Source organism: Vulpes lagopus, chromosome 4, assembly GCF_018345385.1.
Source record: "Vulpes lagopus strain Blue_001 chromosome 4, ASM1834538v1, whole genome shotgun sequence".
NCBI lineage: Eukaryota > Metazoa > Chordata > Mammalia > Carnivora > Canidae > Vulpes > Vulpes lagopus.
Window position 1 is genome coordinate 118,594,749 of NC_054827.1, and position 19,809 is coordinate 118,614,557.

The following is a 19,809-nucleotide window of genomic DNA, read 5'->3' on the forward strand; positions in this document are numbered from 1 at the left end:
CTAGCTCGGTGGCCCGGTTCAGGCCCAAAACCTGGCCTGGGGACAGGAGCTAGAGGACCCTTGAGCTTCTGGGAACTCAGGGAGGCTGGGGGATGCTGATTGCTGAAGACAGGATTCTCAGAGCTCCTGGCAGGGCTGCTAGCTCAGTGGCTAGCTGGAGGGGACCACATGGCTACCCAGGACCCCAAGGGGGCAGCATGGCCACTTAAGAGTTACACTGCTTACTAGCTGTGTGACTCTGAGAAAGTCTCAGGACCTCTCTGAGCTGAGTCTCCCCCGTCAGATGGGAATGGTAAAGTGCCTACCCCAGTGCTGCTGTGAAGATCACATGAGTATAAGTCAACCCCTCTGCACAAGGCCTAGCACATGGCAAATGTTTAATAAAAGCTTACTCCTCCTCTCGAGGGGCAGCTGTTTGGGGAAGGGGGAGTGAAGCCCCTCATAACCCTCCAGCACCCCCTCCAGTCTTTCAAGTGGATGGTGCCCTCTCCCAATCTTATGGAGAGGGCTTCTCCTAGCTGCGGCTCTCCAGCCTCTGCTGCACGGAGCCTAGAACCTGGGCTCCTGGAGTTGCTGGAGGTCTCGAGAGAAAGGGTGTCCAGCCCCACACCAGGCTGGCACGTGCAGACACTCAGCCCATGATGGCTGAGGGGGCTGCACGGGAGAGGCTGGGCAGGGTGTGATCCCCATGCCAGGCCTGCCACACGTTCCCAGGGCAGGGTCCCCGTCCCTGGGGCAGCTCCTCCAGGGGCCTGCTGACAGCGCTGGTGCCAAGAAGCCCCTTTAGCCCAAGATGCTGGGCCTGAGAGAAGGGCAGCTGGTCTGATGGCAGTGCCAGCCCTGCTGGGGGACATGATTGGGATTTGCTCCCCAGGGAGCCAGGCTGCCCCGGGTGGGGGGTGAGAAGCCTGCCCTCCCTATGCCTCTTTTAAACATGGTGACCTTTGCCTTCATGCTGTCTCCGTCCTCCAACCAGGAAAGCCAGGCCAGAAGAAATCTGGGGGAAGAGGCTGCCCTCTCCTCTGTCCTGCGCAGGGACCCAAGGAAACGGCCTCCCCAGCTAGTCCCACTTCATACACTACCATCTGCTTCCCCAGACCCATACTTAGTCCAACCACGAGGACAACACCAAGTGGACCCAAACTGAAGACACACTCAGTTCAAACGCTTCCACCCAAACACCTGAGTGGGGGTTGGTGTTGGGATCAGGCCTGGCTGCTCCCAGGACCTCGCAGCTGGAGAGTCCATAGCTGGGCAGACACGCACTGCAGGGGCAGCTTTTTCCCCCAGAGGTGACACAGGACAGCGGCAAAATGGCAACAATGTCCCACCCCAAGGGTAGCTCAGAACTCAGGAGGCAGTAACCCTCTGTGCCAGGCACTTACTGTTGCGAGTTTTGTTTAACTTGTGCTGTTGCTACAATATTGTGGGACAGCCAATAAAAGTGAGCAAAGCTGTGTTGCTACTATGATTGTGTTGACTCTTCAGGGTAAATGACAACTCTGCACCCAGCACTCCAGGAAGTTCTTGTAAGCCTCCGACAGACTCTGCGCACTTCCGGCCACCTGCAGGTGCCTCACCCCAGGCAACCAGGTTGCCAGCTCCTGGCCTGGCTTACCTGGGCCTCCACCCTTCCTGAGGCCCCAGTGGCCACTGCGTCCTTCGTGCTTGGCCCTGATGTGGCCATAATGAGTGGGGTGTGGGAGTGTCCCTGGGGGATGCAGCCACTAGCAGGATTCCCACCTGCCCCGGCCCCCAGAGTCCTGTCCAGCAGCTCCCCACCGCTCGCCTCTGCCTGGACTCTTCCTGCAGCCCCTGGCACCCCAGTGCAGCCTGCAGCCTCCTGGCCGGCTCACCTGACCCATCCAGCTGGGCATCCTTCGCCTTCTCTGGGGACGGGAGCGTGAGAGCGTGGCTTATGGACTCTTTGGAGAGTGTCTGGCCATCAGTCAGGGAGCTGGCAGGGAGGAGAGAAACAAAGTGAGACCCCTGGGGCCTGGCTTCCCGGTGCTGGCTCAGCACATGTCTTGTACCCTGGGGGTGACAGTGGCATCTCTGCCCCTGGCAGGTGTCTCTGCCTACCGGGGGAAGAGGAGGTAGTCAGGGGACAAGAACTCAGTAGCTGCAGGGCTGGGCTCACCACCCCCAGCCTCTCCCTGCAGGTTCTAAGGGCTCAGGAGAAAGAACAATCAAGCCCTGCCCGCTCTAGTTTGTGGTGTGACTCTGGCAGGTGCACAGCTCTCGCTGGACTCAGCGTCCCTCTCTGGATAAGGAACGGCTTGGGTGGCCCAGCAGTGGCCAATTCTGGGCACAGCTCCAGCGGAGCCCCTCCTTCTTGCTCCCCATACCCACTGGGCCCCAGGCCTTGAAAACAGTCATGCTTAGAAGCTGAGAGCAGAGCTGAGGACATTCCCAGGGTTCTCATGGGTCCTCTGCAGGCCCCAAGTGAGGATCTCCCCTCCCCATGGAGAGGACAGCGTGAGGCCAGAGAGACCTGGGGCTCCAGCCATCTGCCTTCACTCCCAGTCCAGATCCTCCTCGCTTCCCAGGCCTGGTGACCCTGGACAATGGATCTCCTCTTCCTGCCAGATAGCCCCAGGAGTTATGAGGTCTCTCTTGTTGACCTCAGCACCATTTTTCCTCAGGGTTCAATTAGCCAGACCTCAACGTCCTGGGGGATGAGTGGGTGGAGTTCAGTACACGCACCAGACTCAAGCAGGACTGCAGCTTTTGCACAACTCCTGGGGCATATTTCATACTCCTCAGCTATGTAAACCGAGCCCATTGGAGTTGTGCAGTGTGCAACCTGTGCAGCTGGTCATGGCAGCTCCAAGAGCAGAACCCTGGCTCCAGGGAGTCCCATCCATCTGTCAGGGTGGGGCTAGTCCCATCCCTGCCCACTTCCCAGGCTGTTGGGCCAGTTACCTGCTTGTCACATTCGGCCTTACTCCTTGCCGGCACCGCAGGCTCAAACTAAGTTTGCGAACACACCCAGGCCCACCTGGCAGCAGTCTGCTTAAGAACCTGAATTAGGTTTTAAAGCGAAACACATCAGGAGGTTAAGAAGGGAAGGGGTGGGGGGAGCGGTGCAGCCCAGTTGCCTCAGCGGTTTAGCACCGCCTTCAGCGATTTCCAAGGCTGGGCTCGCTTGCCTTGAGGACCCAGCCAGTGGGGCGGACGCCATACGCAGCTCGCCATCCGCGCTCAGGGACTCACAGTGCCAGACCCAAGGCGTGTGTCCTTCATCCGCCCGCTACTTGTCTGTGCCCAGAGCTCCAGGCCGCTCAGTACCAGTATGATCACGGGCGTGATCTCGGAGACCCTGGATTGGGTCCCACATCGGGCTCCCTGCATGGAGCCTACTTCTCCCTCTGCCTGTGTCTCTTTCTCTGTCTCTCTCTCTCATAAATAAATAAAATTTAAAAAATTTAAAAAAAAAATAAGAAGGGAAGGGCGCGGGGAGAAGCAGGGTGAGGTGGGGCCAAGTTGGTCCCGGTCTTGGGAATTCCGTGAGTGAGGCCCTTCTGTCCGAGAGTGGGAACCTCTCCCAGGGAAGCCACTGGAACACTGAGACGACAAAGCGTGCTTCTAGGGTGGGGATCTGAGCGTGTGGGACTTGTCCTGCTGACTTTGGGTCACGGGTCACCAGCATTACTCGCTTGGGTTGCAGAGTGGACTCTGCCTCTGCTTTAGGACAGAGACAATCATACTGGTACCGAGCGGCCTGGAGCTCTGGGCACAGACAAGTAGCTGGCGGATGAAGGACACACGCCTCGGGTCTGGCACTGTGAGTCCCTGAGCGCGGATGGCGAGCTGCGTATGGCGTCCGCCCCACTGGCTGGGTCCTCAAGGGGGAGCGAGGCCAGCCTTGGAAATCGCCAGCTGGGCAGCCACCCCAGATTGGCCGAGGCCGTCGCTGATGGTGGTCGCTCGCCATCTGAACGGCCTCCTCACAAGTCTGCTTTAAATCCCCATCTAAAGTTTCAGGCGGCATTTTCCCACCTGATAACATTTGTGTAAACTGACGCTGGTTTCGGAATAGCTAAAAACAGATGAAGCGAAAAGATAGGAGCCTAAGGGAGCTGGTGGCCAAGTGAGAGCCTCCTGAACCAAACCCTCTGTTTGTGGGGGGACCCTTTCCCGAGTGTCCGGCACCCCTGTGCTGGCCGGGCCCTGGTGGCTCAGACGCACTGCCCTCCACTCCTCGTCCTGCTCTCTCCTTCACAGGTGACCCAGTGGAGGGGTCCTCCTCTGCCAGTGTGACAGGGACTTGTCACCCTGTGCACAGCTGCGTGGGGCAAACAGTCTGGCTCAAGCCTTCAGCCCCGAGCCTGCAGAATACTGGGTGCCTCATTAAGAGGCTAGGTCCAATATTCCAGGTGGGTAAAGCATGTCCACATCCTCGCCAGAGCTTGGCCCCTTGGAGGGGATGGCACCCTCGCCCACCGTGTGGGCGGTGCCAGGGCCTGTGCCGTCCCGCATGGCCACCACCCTGTGTCCAGGTCCAGGGAGCATGGGGGGGGTGGCCTCCAGTCCTGCCCCCGCTGTGTCCCCTGCAGTAGGCCCAGGAGCTCAGAGGGACCAGCGGGTGAGGTGGCACCTTCGTGATCACCACCAGTGCCTGGCAAAGGTGATGAGCACAGTATTCCTGTCCTACTTGTACACACCCTCAGCACCTGGCCTTACTTGTCCTGCACAGAAACCAAATGTCTGCGGTGCCTTCCTAGTGGCTCGGGAAGCAAGGAGCTCTAGAAGGGCGTGTGTGCACAAATACACCATGAGGTGCTTGGGCCAGGACAGCCTGCCTGCACTCCCTCTCTTGACCGTCTCTGGTCAGCTGGTCTCGCCTCTGTCCTCCTGTTTTGCCAGAGGAGCTGAAGGGAACCATTTGATGGTAGAGCCGACTGAGCCTCATTCAGTTCCTCCTTCAGGAAGCCCTCGAGGATTATCCCCAACACCATCCCCCTCCCACGGCCTTGAAGGCCACACGTGGCTTGGTCAGTTCCATGAATCTTCTTGTCCTCTGGCCTGACACACACTGAGGTACACAGCGGGAGCTCAGTAAACATCCTCCTCATGTTGTGACTGTGTGTGTGACCCACAAGCTGAGAGGAGCTCTCATTTTCCACGGGAGCCCCTCCCAGATGGGGGTCCATCTCCTAGTTATTTTGTTGTCTTTCTTCCCTTTCAGCCTTCAGCAGCCAGGCCACTGTTCTGTATGCAATAGGTGCTCAGTAAATGCTTTCTTGAAACAATATAGCATTGAGGTTCACCAGAATTCACCCCCTTCACTGGCTGTGTGAGTCTGGGCAAGTCACTGTACCTCTCTGAGCCTGGGTGCTCTGTGTCACCCTGTGTCTGTGGTGAGGATACGGGACATCTGCAAAGTGTTTAGTGCACAGTAGCTCCCCCATATTACTGGGGGGCTGTCAAGGATCTTTCAGGGAATCAGGAGAAGAAGTTCTTTGGTACGATCGGGAGGGTGACTCAGTGGAGTGAAAACCCCCAAACCCAAGACGGGTCTGGGTACCGGGCGGCCTGGGTACTCTCCCTGGGAGGGGGGCGGGGTCCTTGTTCCTTACACGGTCCTCAGGACGGAGCCGGCAGACATGAGCAGGAGCATCTCTGGCATGGTCCCCGTGGGGCGGCCGTGCCCCTCGAGCTCACAGAGGAGAGAGCGGGGACCTCCGGGAATGCATCGGCCCCAGGGAGGCCCCGCTCCACCAAACCACCCTGCAACAGATACAGGGTGCGTCACGGCCCGCAGCTGGGCTGGGCCCGGACGCAGGTGCCTTCCTTGCTGGGCAGGACTCACCGGCTCCTGGGGCTGGGCGCCTGACTGTAATTTACTGCCTGCTGAGCCCACACATCTGATCGTGTTGAGAGCAACATGGGCTCGCCTTCGGGCTCTGGTTTCCATACCCCGGGCCAGGCGCTTACCAGGAGGACCACGATGAGCAAAGCAAGCAGACTCCAGGACTCCCGCTTTGCAGATGACTGAGCACCCCTGCCGCCCTCCCTGTTCCTTATTCCAGTGCTGGCTGCCGTCTGCCCCGGGCACAAAGCTGAGAGCCTACCTTCCCGGAGCACAGCAGTGCAGGGCGTTGCCTACACATTCCCCAAATCCTCAAAGGCCCACACTGAGGGAAAAGCAGGATGTCCTCCAGATCCCACTGTCCCGACCACCCAGGCTGGAGTGTGCCACGCCACAGCCACCCAATGGGCTACTTCCACACGGGCCTCTCTGCCCCCCCAACACGGTGGCCCACCCCCCTCATGCTTCCTTTGTCCACATGGCCTGTCTCACCTTGAAGATCAGACCCCCAGCAGCTGTCTCAGGATCAGGGGTCCTGGCTGAGGATCCCCCGGAGGCCTCACGGCAGAATGGGTGCCTGACAGGATCTAGCCACAGCAGGGAGCTCACCTGGTGTCCCGTGTGGAGGCAGGAACAGGGCTTGGTGCTCCCTGAGCTCCGCCGGCTAAGGCATTGTGAGTGTGGGAGCTGGCACCGCTGGTAATGAGGCGCTGGGGCTGGGCGTGTGTGGGAACCCGCCCCGGCCTACCCTGGGGCTGTGGGTGAGGTGTGGCCTGAGACACCTCTGACCCACCTGGCGCGGGCCCCAGCTGCCCACCTGCGAGCCTTACATAAGAGGGTGGGAAGCAGGAGAGGAAGAGGGACCTGCCGGCGTGGGCCAGGGAGGCAGTCTTTGGCTGCCATCCTTGGCGGGGCTGTGGGAGGACTTGGCTCCTGCCAGTGGGCCCTGCACCTGGAGCCAGGCTGGGCCCCAGCCTGGGTGGAAGCTTGACTTCTGGTTGGGTTGTGTCTTGACTAACTTTTCTTTAGTAAATGCATGAACTGTGCCAAGCCCTGGACATGCAGTGGCCCCTTGCATCCACGGTCCTGTAACGGCGGTGGTATCAACAGCTGCGTGCCCTGGCTGAGGCAACAGAGAGGTCCAGAGAGCTGGACAGTGGCTCCGTGTCACATGCCCAGCAAGAGGCAGAGCCGGGTGGAAGCCCAGGTCTCCGTGACCCGCTCTGGAACCGGGAAACCACATGCGCTAGATTTGCCCTCCATCCACACTCCATTATCACCCCTGCCTCTGCACCTTGCCCTTTGCCCTCTAGCACCCTCTCCTCTTCCTCCCTCATCTCAGGACTTGGTAGGAGTATAGCAACAAACCCAAACTTTCTGACACCAGGGACCCTGCTCCTTGGACACCCCTGCCCAGCCAGGCCTCCCACCCAGAGCCCCCCACCCCTTGGTGATCACTTGCAGGCCACCACCTCAAAATGCCAGGCTGCCTCTGGGGGTGGGGGTACTGGTCAGGCGAGGTGCCCCCCTGGGTGTTAGGGGGGGATTTTAAGTCCTCTCTGAAGGCCCAGGGGCAGGGCATGGCAGCAGCAACAGGGATGGCTTGTTCCAAGGCCTTGAACCCAGGCAATGGTGGGTGACCCCCAGATTTCCACACTGAGCTACTAGGTCAAAGCCAGTACACTCACTTCAAGAAAATTCAGCCCATCACCAAACTCCAGTCCCTTAAAGTTCTCTTTTCCAGGCCCTCCCTCTGAGGACGCCTTAATAGTCTGGGTCTGGGTTACTGGCCACAGGGGTTAGGACCCCCTTGAGAACCTGCTGGAAGCCCTCCCCTGCCCCCCATCAGTGCTGTTTCAGGGTTCCCAGTGGGCTCTGGAAGCCCATGCCATATCACCAACCCAGCCCCAGAGAACCCCAGGAAGGAATGCAGACCTCCTCTGTCCCTAGGACGCGATGACTCTTCCCTTCTGGTGCTGCTCTCCGGCTGAGGACTGAGCAGTGGCGTTAATGATCTAATGATCAGAGTTGATGCTGGGCGTGGGTATAGGTGAGGGAATGGCACCAGAAATGTCCTTAGGTCATGGGCTGGCAGGAACCCCATGGCTGGGTCTTTTAGCACCCTCTGGGCAGCTTGATGTGCATGCTGGATGTACAGTTTCTAAATTGATGAGGAGGCTGAACAAATAGGCTTATCCCAGGATCAGGATGGCTTGGGAAATGTGTAATCTTCATTTTCCATGCCCTTGCAAAATCCACAAGCTGGCCTACCTACTATTCCTCAGACGACTCCTCCTCCAGGAATTCCACTGGGAGGGACCCTCTGGAGCTGCCCTGGCTGAGCCCCTCATGGAGCACTTAGCATAGAGGCTGGGTGTTATTTTGTTAAACATAATTGTCTACCATGAAATAAAAATGTTAAGTGTATATTCCCTTCCCCTGACTGATAGATAGTTCCTGGAAGAGCCTTCTTTCTGCACCGATCCTGTGCTGACACTGCAGAGGGCCTGGGGCCAAGGAAGCTGGCTGGCCGGGCTCTTGCCTCGAAGGCTGAGAGGTGATGGCAATCAGGTGGCAGTTGGGGAGCAGGGGAGCACTCAAGGTCACTGGGGTTACCAGACCCAGGCTGGGTTGAGGGCATCATGCAATCAAAGGAGAGAATTGACAAGGAATGAAGTTTCCACCATTTTATGGGAGGCAAGGACATGTGTCCGAGGCAATGGTGCAGAGGGGGAGGCTGGTCCAGAGGGGACCCTTGGCCAAGCAGAGGACTTCTGGGAATCCACGGTCTCTCAGAAAGGGTGAGGACAGGGCAGGAGTGGTCGAAGCCATGTCCCCCAGACCCTTCCAAAGGAACATATTTGGGGCAGGTGCCTGGGGACCGAGCCCCCCATGCAAGACCCCCAAGGAGTGTGTCAGGGGAGAGGTTTTAGCTCCAAAGTCTGGTCCCAGCTTCACCCAGGCTCCTGCCAGTTTGGGTGGGGCCAGCCAGCCAGCTCACTTCTAGCCCAGCTGGCAGCACCCAGAGTGTACAACCCTGTCAACATAAACACACCAGCCTATATAGAAATGAACACATCGATCACCAGGCTCTGTTGCAAAACCTGGACCCAGTTGGTTGACAACCTGCTCCCGACTAAGACAGAGTGTTCTGGGCACTGGGACATGTGGGTTCTAGCTTGGGGCCAACACTGACTGGGTGACCGTGGGCGAGTCCCTGGTCCTCTCTGTGACTCCCTTGCAATTAAAAACGATTTTATTTATTATTTTAAATATTTATTTATTTATTTATGATAGACATAGAGAGAGGCAGAGACACAGGAGGAGGGAGAAGCAGGCTCCATGCAGGAACCTGACGTGGGACTCCATCCCATATCTCCAGGATCACGCCCTGGGCTGCAGGTGGCGCTAAACCGCTGTGCCACTGGGGCTCCCCTCCCTTGCAATTTTTTAAAAATTTTTTATTTATTTATGATAGTCACACAGAGAGAGAGAGAGAGAGAGAGAGGCAGAGACACAGGCAGAGGGAGAAACAGGCCCCATGCACCGGGACCCCGACGTGGGATTCAATCCCGGGTCTCCAGGATCGCACCCTGGGCCAAAGGCAGGCGCTAAACCGCTGTGCCACCCAGGGATCCCTTCCTTGCAATTTTTTATCAGTGATGGGATTTGAGTGCCTGGGCTGGAATTGTGCTGCCCTAGGCAGGGACAAGGCTCTCAGATCGGGCATTGCCAGGTCCCTGGGCCCAAGGGGCCTGAGAGCAAATGGAAATAATACTATTATGTAAACAGCCAGTAGCTCACATTTATATGGCACCTATTGGGTATGTACATTAACACATTCGACCCACAGCCAGCGCAGCGAGGTAGTTCCTACCACCATTCTCACTCCACAGACGAGGAAACAGGGTTTACTCGAGGTCTTTGGTTAGCAGACTTGAGGCTGCAAATTCAGGCAAGTGGGTTTCAGACTTTGTACTCTTGGCCAACAGGCCACCCCAAATATCCTGGGCCTCCTGGGCAGGGCACAGAAGGGTGGGCACCCCACAGTCCTGTTCCCAATCATCCACCATCAGACCCTTTTATTACACCCCTCCATCCATTCATATTTTGAAACATTTTGTGCATAAGAAAGGTGTGTGTATTAAATCAGAATTAAATCATTTTCTTGTGTTGTATTGATGACAGATGACAGCTACTTGGTGTTTTTTATTGTTGTTAGGAAGGCAATATGAAGCTCAGAGTTGACATAATTCGAACCCAGAGCAGAGAGCCCTAGAAAACTGCCATTTCTTGCCATTGTTATTTACTATGCCGCAAGTACAACATGGGGCCCAGCTCTTGTCCTGTTAGGGCTTCGATTACCTGGTCTATAAAAGGAAGGGGCAGATGGGATGGTCTCTAAGTGCCAGCCCTAATGGTACGTGGTTTTCCATCTTTCCTAGAGGGAAATGAAAGGAAGGAACAACACCACCTATTCCTCAGGCTCTGGACCATTCTCTTGGCCAGAGGAGCTTTGTGGTGTAGGGTAGGAGTGAAGCAGGGGAACTACCACCAAATGGGTCATGGTACCCCTGTAGCATATGCATGATGGCTTCCAGGCCTGGTCCTGGCCCTGGAGGAGACCATAGTCTAAAGAAGAGGGTGAGGAGAGAGGTGTACACAGAAAAGGCATCTATGAACAAGGGGGCCGTGCAGTAGGGGCACAGAGCAACAGGGGACCAGTCTTCTAGAGAACGTCATTTCACTTTTTTAGAAAAGATTTTTTTATTTATTTGAGAGAGAGAGAAACTACCCATGGGGGGGTTGGAGCAGAGAGAGACAGAGATAAAGACAGAGACAGAGAGCACAAGCAGGAGGAAGGGCAGGGGGAGAGAAAGAGGAAGAAACCGGTTCCCTGCTGAGCAGGGAGCCTGACACAGAACTTGATCCCAGGACCCCGGATCATGACCTGAGTGGAAGGCAGGCACTTCACAAATTGAGCTCCCCACCACGCCTCATTTTGCTTTTTTTAAAAGTGCAAACTAACACCTACTGAGCACCTAGTGTATGCCAGGCGCTGCTCCAATTGCTTTACATGTATTAAGTCATTTAATTACATCAATAATCCTATAAAGTAGGTACTGAATTATAGTCCCCATTATATGAATATGGAAGCACAGAGAGATGAAGTAATTTGCTGCAGGTGATACAGCAAGTAATCTGAATAGTTGGGATACAAACCCAGATAGTCTGACTCCAGATTTTAAACTCTAAAGTACCAAAGCCATTGCCTAAACTTCAGTGGGTCCCTATGAGGTTCCAGACACCTCTGCACACAGCTCAGCAAAATGGGATTTCTTAGGAGCAACTGGCTCAGAAAGGCAGAGCCCTGTGGCTGAGACACTAGTTTAACACACATGCGTATTTAAATTCTTTGAATCAGCATACTCCTAACATATCATCAGAATTTCCAACATATAACAAAAAATGACCAGACATCTGAAAAAGCAAGAAATATGAGCTAAAATTGAGAAAAAAGGCAATTAATAGAAATAAACTCAGATATGACACAGATGTGTAATAAGCATACAAGGACTTTAAAACAGTTACTAATACATGTTTGATAATTTAAAAAAATATAGACGTAACTGATGAACAATGGAGGATTGCCATATGAAAATAGATAGTATAAGGGAAGTATAATCTCTGAAATGAAAAGCTTACCAGATGAGCTTAACAGCAGATTTGAAACTATTTTATAAACAAGTTTGTGAACTTGAAGATAGAATGATAAAAATTATTCAATCAAAAGACTAGAGAGAAAAAAAGGTTTTTTAAATTAAACATAACAAAACATTGTTGAAATAAATTAAGATATAAACAAATGGAAAGTCAATTTGTGATCAAGAGACAATATTGTTAAGATGACAATATCCCTCAAAATGATCTACAAGTCAACACAATTCCTATCAAAATCCCAGATGACTTTTTTTGCAGAAATTAACAAGCTGGTCTAAAGTTTACATGAAAATTCAAAAGATCCAGAATAGCCAAAACAATGTTGAAAAAGAACAAAGTTGGAGGATTCACACCTACTGATTTCTTTCCTTTTTTTAAAGATTTTATTTATTTATTCATGAGAGACACACAGAGAGAGAGGCAGAGACACAGCAGAGGGAGAGGCAGGCTCCATGCAGGGAGCCCGATGTTGGACTCGATCCCAGGTCTTCAGGATCACTTCCTGAGCTGAAGGCAGACGCCAAACCACTGAGCCACCCAGGCTGCCCACACCTACTGATTTCAACACATACTACACACCTACAGTCATTAAGACAATATAGTACTGGGGATGCCTGGGTGGTTCAGCGGTTGAGCGTCTGCCTTTGGTTCAGGGTGTGATCCTGGAGTCCCGGGATCGAGTGCCACATCGGGTTCCCTGCATGGAGCCTGCCTCTCCCTCTGCCTGTGTCTCTGCCTCTCTCTCTGTGTGTCTCATGAATAAATAAGTAAAATCTTAAAACAAAAAAGACAATGTGGTACTGGCATAAGATAAATGTAAGGATAAATGGAACAGAATGTAGAATCCAGAACTCAAGTTCACATATACAGTCGATTGGTTTCAACAAGGGCGCCAAGACCATTCAGTAGGGGAAAGAATAATCTTTTCAACAAATGGGACAGCTAGATATCCATATGCAGAAGAATGGAGTTGGACTACACCATATACACACAAAATTAAGTCAAAGCTTATCAAAGGCTTAACAGTAAGAGCTAAAACTTTAAAACCATTATAAGAAAATATATCTATGGTGCCTTGAGTCAGGCACAGTCTTCTAAGATATGACGTCAAGAGCACAAGCAACAAAAGAAAAACAGATAAATTGGCCTATGTCAAAATTAAGCCTTTTTGTGCTTCAAAGGATGCCATAAATAAGGAAGAAAGATAACCTGCAGAATGAGAGAAAACATTGGCAAGTTATGTGTCTGATAAGAGAATTACGTGTAGAATATACAAAGAAACCTTATACTCAATAGTAAGAAGACAAGTAACCTGATCAAACCAGGCAAAGGGTTTCAGTAGACATTTCTCCAAGGAAGATGCACAAATGGACCAGAGTCACATTAAGTGATGCTCAGCACAGTCAGCCATCAAGAAATCAAAACCACCGAGATACCACATCCCCCCACCAGGATGGCTGTAGTCAGAAAGGTAGATCATGATGCGTGCTGCATGGATGTGAGAAATCAGAGCCCTTGCACTCAGCTGCTGGGGATGCGAGGTGGTGCAGCCACCATGGGCAACAGTTTGGCAGGTCCTCAAAAGTTTATGCACAGAGCCATCCTATGACTTGGTGATTCTACCCCCACATAGATACCCAAGAGAAATAAAACATGTCCAGATAAACACTTGTGCATAAGTTCGTAGCAGCACCATGCATAATTGCCATAAAGTGAGAACAGCCCGAATGTCCTTCAACTGATGAATGGGTGAACAGAACGGGCGCATCCATGTACTGGAATGTTATCTGGCCGTCCAAGGAATGAAGCATGGTCATGAACCCATGCTCCATGAAAGACCATTCACAATAGGTGATACACAAGTTCACTGATGTAAAATGCCTGGAGGAAGCAAATCTATGGAGACAAAATCCTATTAGTGGTTGCGTAGGGTTGGGGGCTTAAGGGGAATTGGGAAGGAACTGCTAAGAGGTTTGGGGTTTCTATTGGGGATGACAAAAATATTCTTTTTTTTTAAATTTTTTTTATTTATTTATGATAGTCACAGAAAGAGAGAGAGAGGCAGAGACACAGGCAGAGGGAGAAGCAGGCTCCATGCAGGGAGCCCGACGTGGGACTCGATCCCAGGTCTCCAGGATCACGCCCTGGGCCAAAGGCAGGCACTAAACCGCTGCGCCACCCAGGGATCCCTGACAAAAATATTCTAAAAGTGACTGTGGTGGTGGCTCTGTGAAAATACTAAAAACTATTGAATTCTACAGTTTAAGTGGGTGAACTGTATGATAGATGAATTATATCTCAATTTTAAAAAATGAACAGAGCCTCAGTGACCTGCAAGGCAGTATTGAATGGCCTAATGTACATTTAATTGGAGTCTCTGAGAAGGAGAGACAATGGGTCAGAACAAAATTTGGGGAAATCATGTGTAATTTTCCCTAGCATTTGGTGAAAACACCAGCCTACAAATTATAGATGAAAAACATAGACATTATACATGTTGACTGTTCCTGAGCTGTATCAAATAAAACTAAATAAAGTAAACCCACACTGAACTTCATCACAGTGAAACTGCCGAAAATCACAATGTTTTAAATCAGCCAAGGCAGGTAGAGGAGAAAACCTGTCACCTAACAGGAAACAGGAGTAGAAATGATGATTGACTTTCTGTAAGTAAGAGGGTACTGGAAGACATCGGAACAATATACTTTAAAGTACTAAAGTGAACGGTGGGTGACCTTGGAACTCTTTCCAGTGAAGGTAGCTTTTTTTTTTTTTAAGATTTTATTTATTCATGAGAGAGAGAGAGAGAGAGAGAGGGGCAGAGACACAGGCAGAGGGAGAAGCAGGCTCCATGCAGGGAGCCCGACGTGGGACTCGATCCCGGGTCTCCAGGATCACACCCTGGGCTGAAGGCAGATGCTCAACCACTGAGCCACCCAGGCGTCCCTGAAGGTAGCTTTTGAAACAAGGATGAAGTGATGACATTTCAACTAAAGGATGAGTGGGAATTCTCACTCCCCATCTGTGAGGGCCTGAAATCAGGTCTGTAAATCTCTCTTACACCCTCCCATGGTGGAGGCTGCGTCCCACTCCTTCTCTTGGAGATGGGCTGGCCTTAATGACTGGCTTCCACCAGATGTGGCGTGTCTCAGTGATACTGTGTGGTTTCCAAGGCTAGATCCTAAGAGGTAATACAGTTTTCCTCTGACTCCTAGGACACATGCTTTCTGGGTCCCCGATCCACCACATCAGAGGTCTGGCTGCCTTGAAGCGATCATGAAGGAAATCATGTGAAGGCACCATGTAGAAATACAGAGGAAAACCTGAGGAGCGCAGCTTCTAAATCCTAATTCTGAGCTTTCTGAGTCTTCCCACCTCAGACACCTGATGGACTTTGGAATGACCTCGGGCCAGCCACCTGTTGTCTGGCAAGAGGACATCAAGCAGCTGACAGGTCCACTGGCAAAACTATTCTCTGACCAGCAACGAATGCGGTAAATTGAAAGCTGCCCCACCCCCAATATCTATCTCTTAATCTCTGGAACCTCTGAATATTACCTTATGCATCGCCCCCTGCCAAACAAAAAAGAATTTCATTGATGTGATTAAATCCAGGATCCTAAGACAGGGAAATTGGCCTGGATTCTTCAGGTCAAGTCTAAATGCAATCACATGTATCCTATAAGAGGGAGATGCACACAGGATAGGAGAAACAGTGTGATCACAGTGCAGAGACTGCAGTGGTACAATTGCAGGCCAGGGTGAAAGCTGGTGGATGGGACAGGCTGGGGATGCATTCTCCCCAAGACTTCTGGAGGGGGAACAGCCCTGCTGACATCTTGACGTGAGCCCAGTGGAAGTGTGGCCTCCAGAACCTCAAAAGAATAAATGTCCACTGTCCAAGGCCACCAGGCTTGTGGCCACAGGAGACTAGCACAGCCCTAACACAGTCCTCCAATTCCAGATGGTTTGACCTGGGAGATGCCTTGACCTGCGACCTCCAGAGACCCCGCGTCAGAGCTATTGGTGAATTACTGACCCCTGGAAACCATGAAAAATAATAACTGATCGTTACTGAGTTAAGGCTGACAGGAATTGCACCAGAAGGAACATGAATCTCCAGGAAGGAATGAAGATCATGGGAAGTGCTAGCTATATGGGGAACAGGCAAGGATGTCCCCTCTATGACCTCTATTTAATGTTACATCGGAGGTGCTAGCCAGCACAATAAGGCAAGAATAACTTAAAAGCAAAATGACTGGAAAGGAAGAAGTGCAGCTATATTAACAGATAACAAAATCATGCAGATAAAAAATCCTAGGGGTACCCCAAAAAGTAACTAGAACTAGTAAAAGAGTTTAGTAAGAGGGATCCCTGGGTGGCGCAGCAGTTTAGCGCCTGCCTTTGGCCCAGGGCGCGATCCTGGAGACGCGGGATCGAATCCCACGTTGGGCTCCCAGTACATGGAGCCTGCTTCTCCCTCTGCCTATGTCTCTGCCTCTCTCTCTCTCTCTGTGTGACTATCATAAATAAAAAAATAAAAAAATAAAAAAATAAAATTTCATTAAAAAAAAAAGAGTTTAGTAAGATCACAGAATACAAGGTCAATAATTTTAAAAATCAGTTGAATTACTATATACCAAAAACGAATGTTAGAGAATTAAGTGTGAAATACATTTACATTCCATCAAAACCCATACAATTCTTAGGAACAAATTTAAGATTTCTTGCAAGAAATCTACACTGAAAACTACAGCTCACAGATGAGAGAAATCAAAGACCTAAATAAATGAAAATATAGACTATGTTCATGGACCAGTCCCAGTTAAAATGCCAACGGTCTTTTTTGTAGAAACTGACAAGATAATTCTAAGTTTTGCATGGGAATACAAGGGAGTAAGTTTATGAGTCATTTATTGTTACATAACAAGTATCCTAAAATGCAGTGACTTAGAGACAAAAGCACTGATGATCTCACAGTTGCCATGGGTTAGAGTCTAGTGTGGTTTAGCTGGTGCCTCTGGCCCGGAGCCTCCCAAGGGCAATGATCAAACTGTCAGTCTGCGTCGCATCTTGAGGTTCAGTGGGGGAAGGACCTGCTTCCAAGTTCACTCACATGGCTGTCGCTGGCGTTCAGTCCCTGCCAGGTCGTTGGACCGCACGCCTCATTTCTCCTCAATTCTCTGCTGTTGGCTAGAGATCTCCCCTGGCCCTTGCTACACAGGCCTCTCCCTCAGAATGAGCAAGAAAATGAGGGAGGCAATGAAGTAAAAGCATGGCCTTTTTGCAACCAAACCTCTGAGGTGAAATCCTAGCACTTTTGTGATATTCTATGTGTTAGAAATTAGTTTCTAGTTCAGCCCATGGTGGGGGGTTTGGTGGGGGAGGGGAGGCGGCTGCACAGAATCTAGAAGGCAAGAGTCCTTGAACATCTTAGAGGTGCCTGCCTGTGGCACTGGGCACAGCTGGAGAAAAAACCAAGTGGAGGACCAGCAGTGCCTGGTTTCTTTCTTTTTTTCTTTTTAAGATTTTTTAAAAATTTTATTTATTTGAGAGAGAGAGAGAGAGAGAATGCATAAGCAGAGGGGACAGGCAGAAGGAGAAGCAGACTCCCTGCTGAGCAGGGAGCCCAACAGGAGATTCAATCCCAGGACCCTGAGATTATGACCTGAGCCGAAGGCAGACACTTCACTGATGGAGCCCCCTAGGTGCCCCCAGTGCCTGATTTCACGACTTATGATATAACTAAGGCAAAGAAGACAGTATGGAATCAACACCAAGATAGAAAAACAGCTCAGTGGAAGAAAGCCCAGAAATAGATCCACACATATATGGTCAATTTTTTTTTTCAACTTTGGCAACTTGATAGTCAAAAAAAACTATTTTGACAAATGGCACTTGAATAACTGAATAAATAAGTGCAAACGTTAATTTGAGATTATCATGCACCTAAATGTAAAAGCTAAAACTATAAAAAGCCTGGAAAAACACATAGAAAAATATCTTTATAACCTTGGCCTAGGCAGATTTCTTAGCGAGGACACAGTGTCTCTAACCATAAAAGAAAAAGGTAGGTACATTGGATTTTATCAAATAAAAGATGTTTGTTCATTGAGACACCATTAAGAAAGCGAAGATAAGCCACAAAGTGGGAGAAAATATTTGCAATACATAAGCCTAGACAAGATGTCCAGAATATACAAAGACTCTGCAAACAATAAGAGGACTAAGAACCCAGTTACAAAATGGGCTAAAGATTTATACAGACACTTCGCAAAAGAATGTAGAGAAATGGCCAGTAAGCACTTGAAAATATGCTCAGCATCATTATCAGGAGACTGAAACCTGAAACCACAAGGAGAGTCCACTGTTCACCCAGCAGAAGGCGGGTGGTTGGAGGATTATCACGATCCAGGGCCGACAAAGACGTGAGGCAGCAGAAAATGCTCGAGCCGACCGTACCTCCACGAGGGAAAAGCTCTGGTGGCTTCTTCAATGAGCTGCCACAACACTTTGCCACGGGGGTGACTCCCAGGGACATGGTGTGAGGCCCCCTTGATAAAACAATCGGCAGCAGCCAGAGCAGTGTCTGTCTGAACCAGCTGCTTGCACAAGAGGGGCGGGGGCTGACTGCCAGGCACTTCATGAACATTCTGGGATGATGAAAGCTCCTGTATTTCTACCACGTTGCTGTTATAGGAGTCTATGTTTTTTGTCACAAGTCGTCAAGTTATACTGATCGTGTATTGCACTGGATGAAAAATTTACTTCCATTAATAAAAAACATACAACCTATTAGATTCTGCAGAGGTAAAGTCTCATTTTACAACTTCTTGGGGTGAGAATCTGAGCTAAGTCCTAGCTGTCCTGCACACGGTCATGACCTTCACAGTTTCCAAAGCACCATCCCAGGCCTGACCTCAAGCGTCCCCCACAAGGTCCTTTACAAGGAGTCAGTGCTGCCTGGGAGGGGGGACTGGGACCCAGTGTGATGTATGGCTTTCTCTAAATGAAACCATGTCTTTTGCAGGGTCAAAGAAGTAGTGAGTTCCCCATCACTGGAGATATTCAAGTCAAGGTAGGTTGATAATATGTGAATATTGTGAAGAGTGGGTTAGGCTCAGTGACCTAAAAAAACCCCACTAGCCTGAGAGTTTATGATTCAAGGGCTTGCCCGGGGACAGAATGAGTCAGCTTCGGGCCTGGCGTCCTGACTCCAGGCCAGCTTAGGCTCTACTGTCCCTGGGCCACAATTTGGCATCCCCTGCAAGGACCCAGGGCTGACCTGGGCTGACCTACATCCCAACAGCATCCAGACCTGTATTCAGATGTCTGGGACCAGGGACTCTGATTGTCCGGAATGTGTCTTGCCCTTAGTCTGAAGACTCTTGACACTAGCCCTCTGCCTTCCTGTGGCACTTATACTCCCAAGTCCTCTGTCCTATGCCCACTGGCCTTTTAGATTCTCAAACACTACGAGCAACTTCTCATCCCAGGACCTTTGCACATGCTGTGCCTTTTTCCTAGAAAGCTATTCTCCTAATCACCTCCTGCTCACCTTTCAAGTCTCAGCTTAAGGCCTGCTTCCCCTAAGGAAGCCTTCCCGAACCTCTGAGACTAGGCTGGACATCTGTTACATGAGGTCCATAATTTCTTTTAAAAAATTACCAGCATTTTATTTTTTTTAAAGATTTTATTTATTTATCTGACAGGGCATGAGAGAGCATGAGCAGGGGGAGGCGCAGAGGGAGAGGGAGAAGCAGGATCCCCGCTGAACACGGAGCAGGATGCCGGACTCGACCCCAGAACCCAGGGATCATGAACTGAGCCGAAGGCAGATGTTCACCGACGGAGCCATTCAGACACCCCAAATTACCAACATTTTAAAGATATTTTTTACTGTGGTTAAATATATGTAACACAAATTTGCCATTGTAGTCGTTTCAAAGTATACAGTCTGGTGGCATTGATCACAATCACAATTTAACACGTCACTGTATAATTACTGTTCGATGTCGGGTGTCAATGCAAGTACGTAAACTGCTAGGTCAGAAGCTTTCTATGATATTCTCCACCGCTTAGCATGGGGCCCAACATGGTCAGCGATAACTGATTTTGAATAAATGAATGTGCATTTATGAAAACAGAGAAAAACAATAAAGATACCAAAACCCCCCACCATAGTGTGTTTCATAGCATGGAGGAGTGGGGAGGAGGCTGGGAAGAGCCAGAAGGCACTGGACATTCCATATTCTTAAAATGCCTGTATCCTT

General features: G+C 50.8%; 1 protein-coding gene and 1 long non-coding RNA gene across 2 annotated transcripts in view; one reads left to right on the plus strand and one right to left on the minus strand.

The window, feature by feature from the left end:
- The window catches only part of ACSBG1 (acyl-CoA synthetase bubblegum family member 1), a 48,137-nt gene that overhangs the window by 25,440 nt on the left and 2,888 nt on the right, over positions 1 to 19,809 (minus strand). The window contains exon 2 of the mRNA XM_041752783.1: positions 1,857 to 1,957. Coding sequence (XP_041608717.1) covers positions 1,857 to 1,957 — 101 coding nt within the window. The remainder of the gene's footprint in view (positions 1 to 1,856; positions 1,958 to 19,809) is intronic.
- On the plus strand, positions 17,931 to 19,673 carry LOC121489585. The gene is made up of 3 exons (XR_005987366.1): positions 17,931 to 18,346; positions 18,567 to 18,614; positions 19,249 to 19,673. It is a non-coding gene; the product is annotated as an uncharacterized LOC121489585 (long non-coding RNA).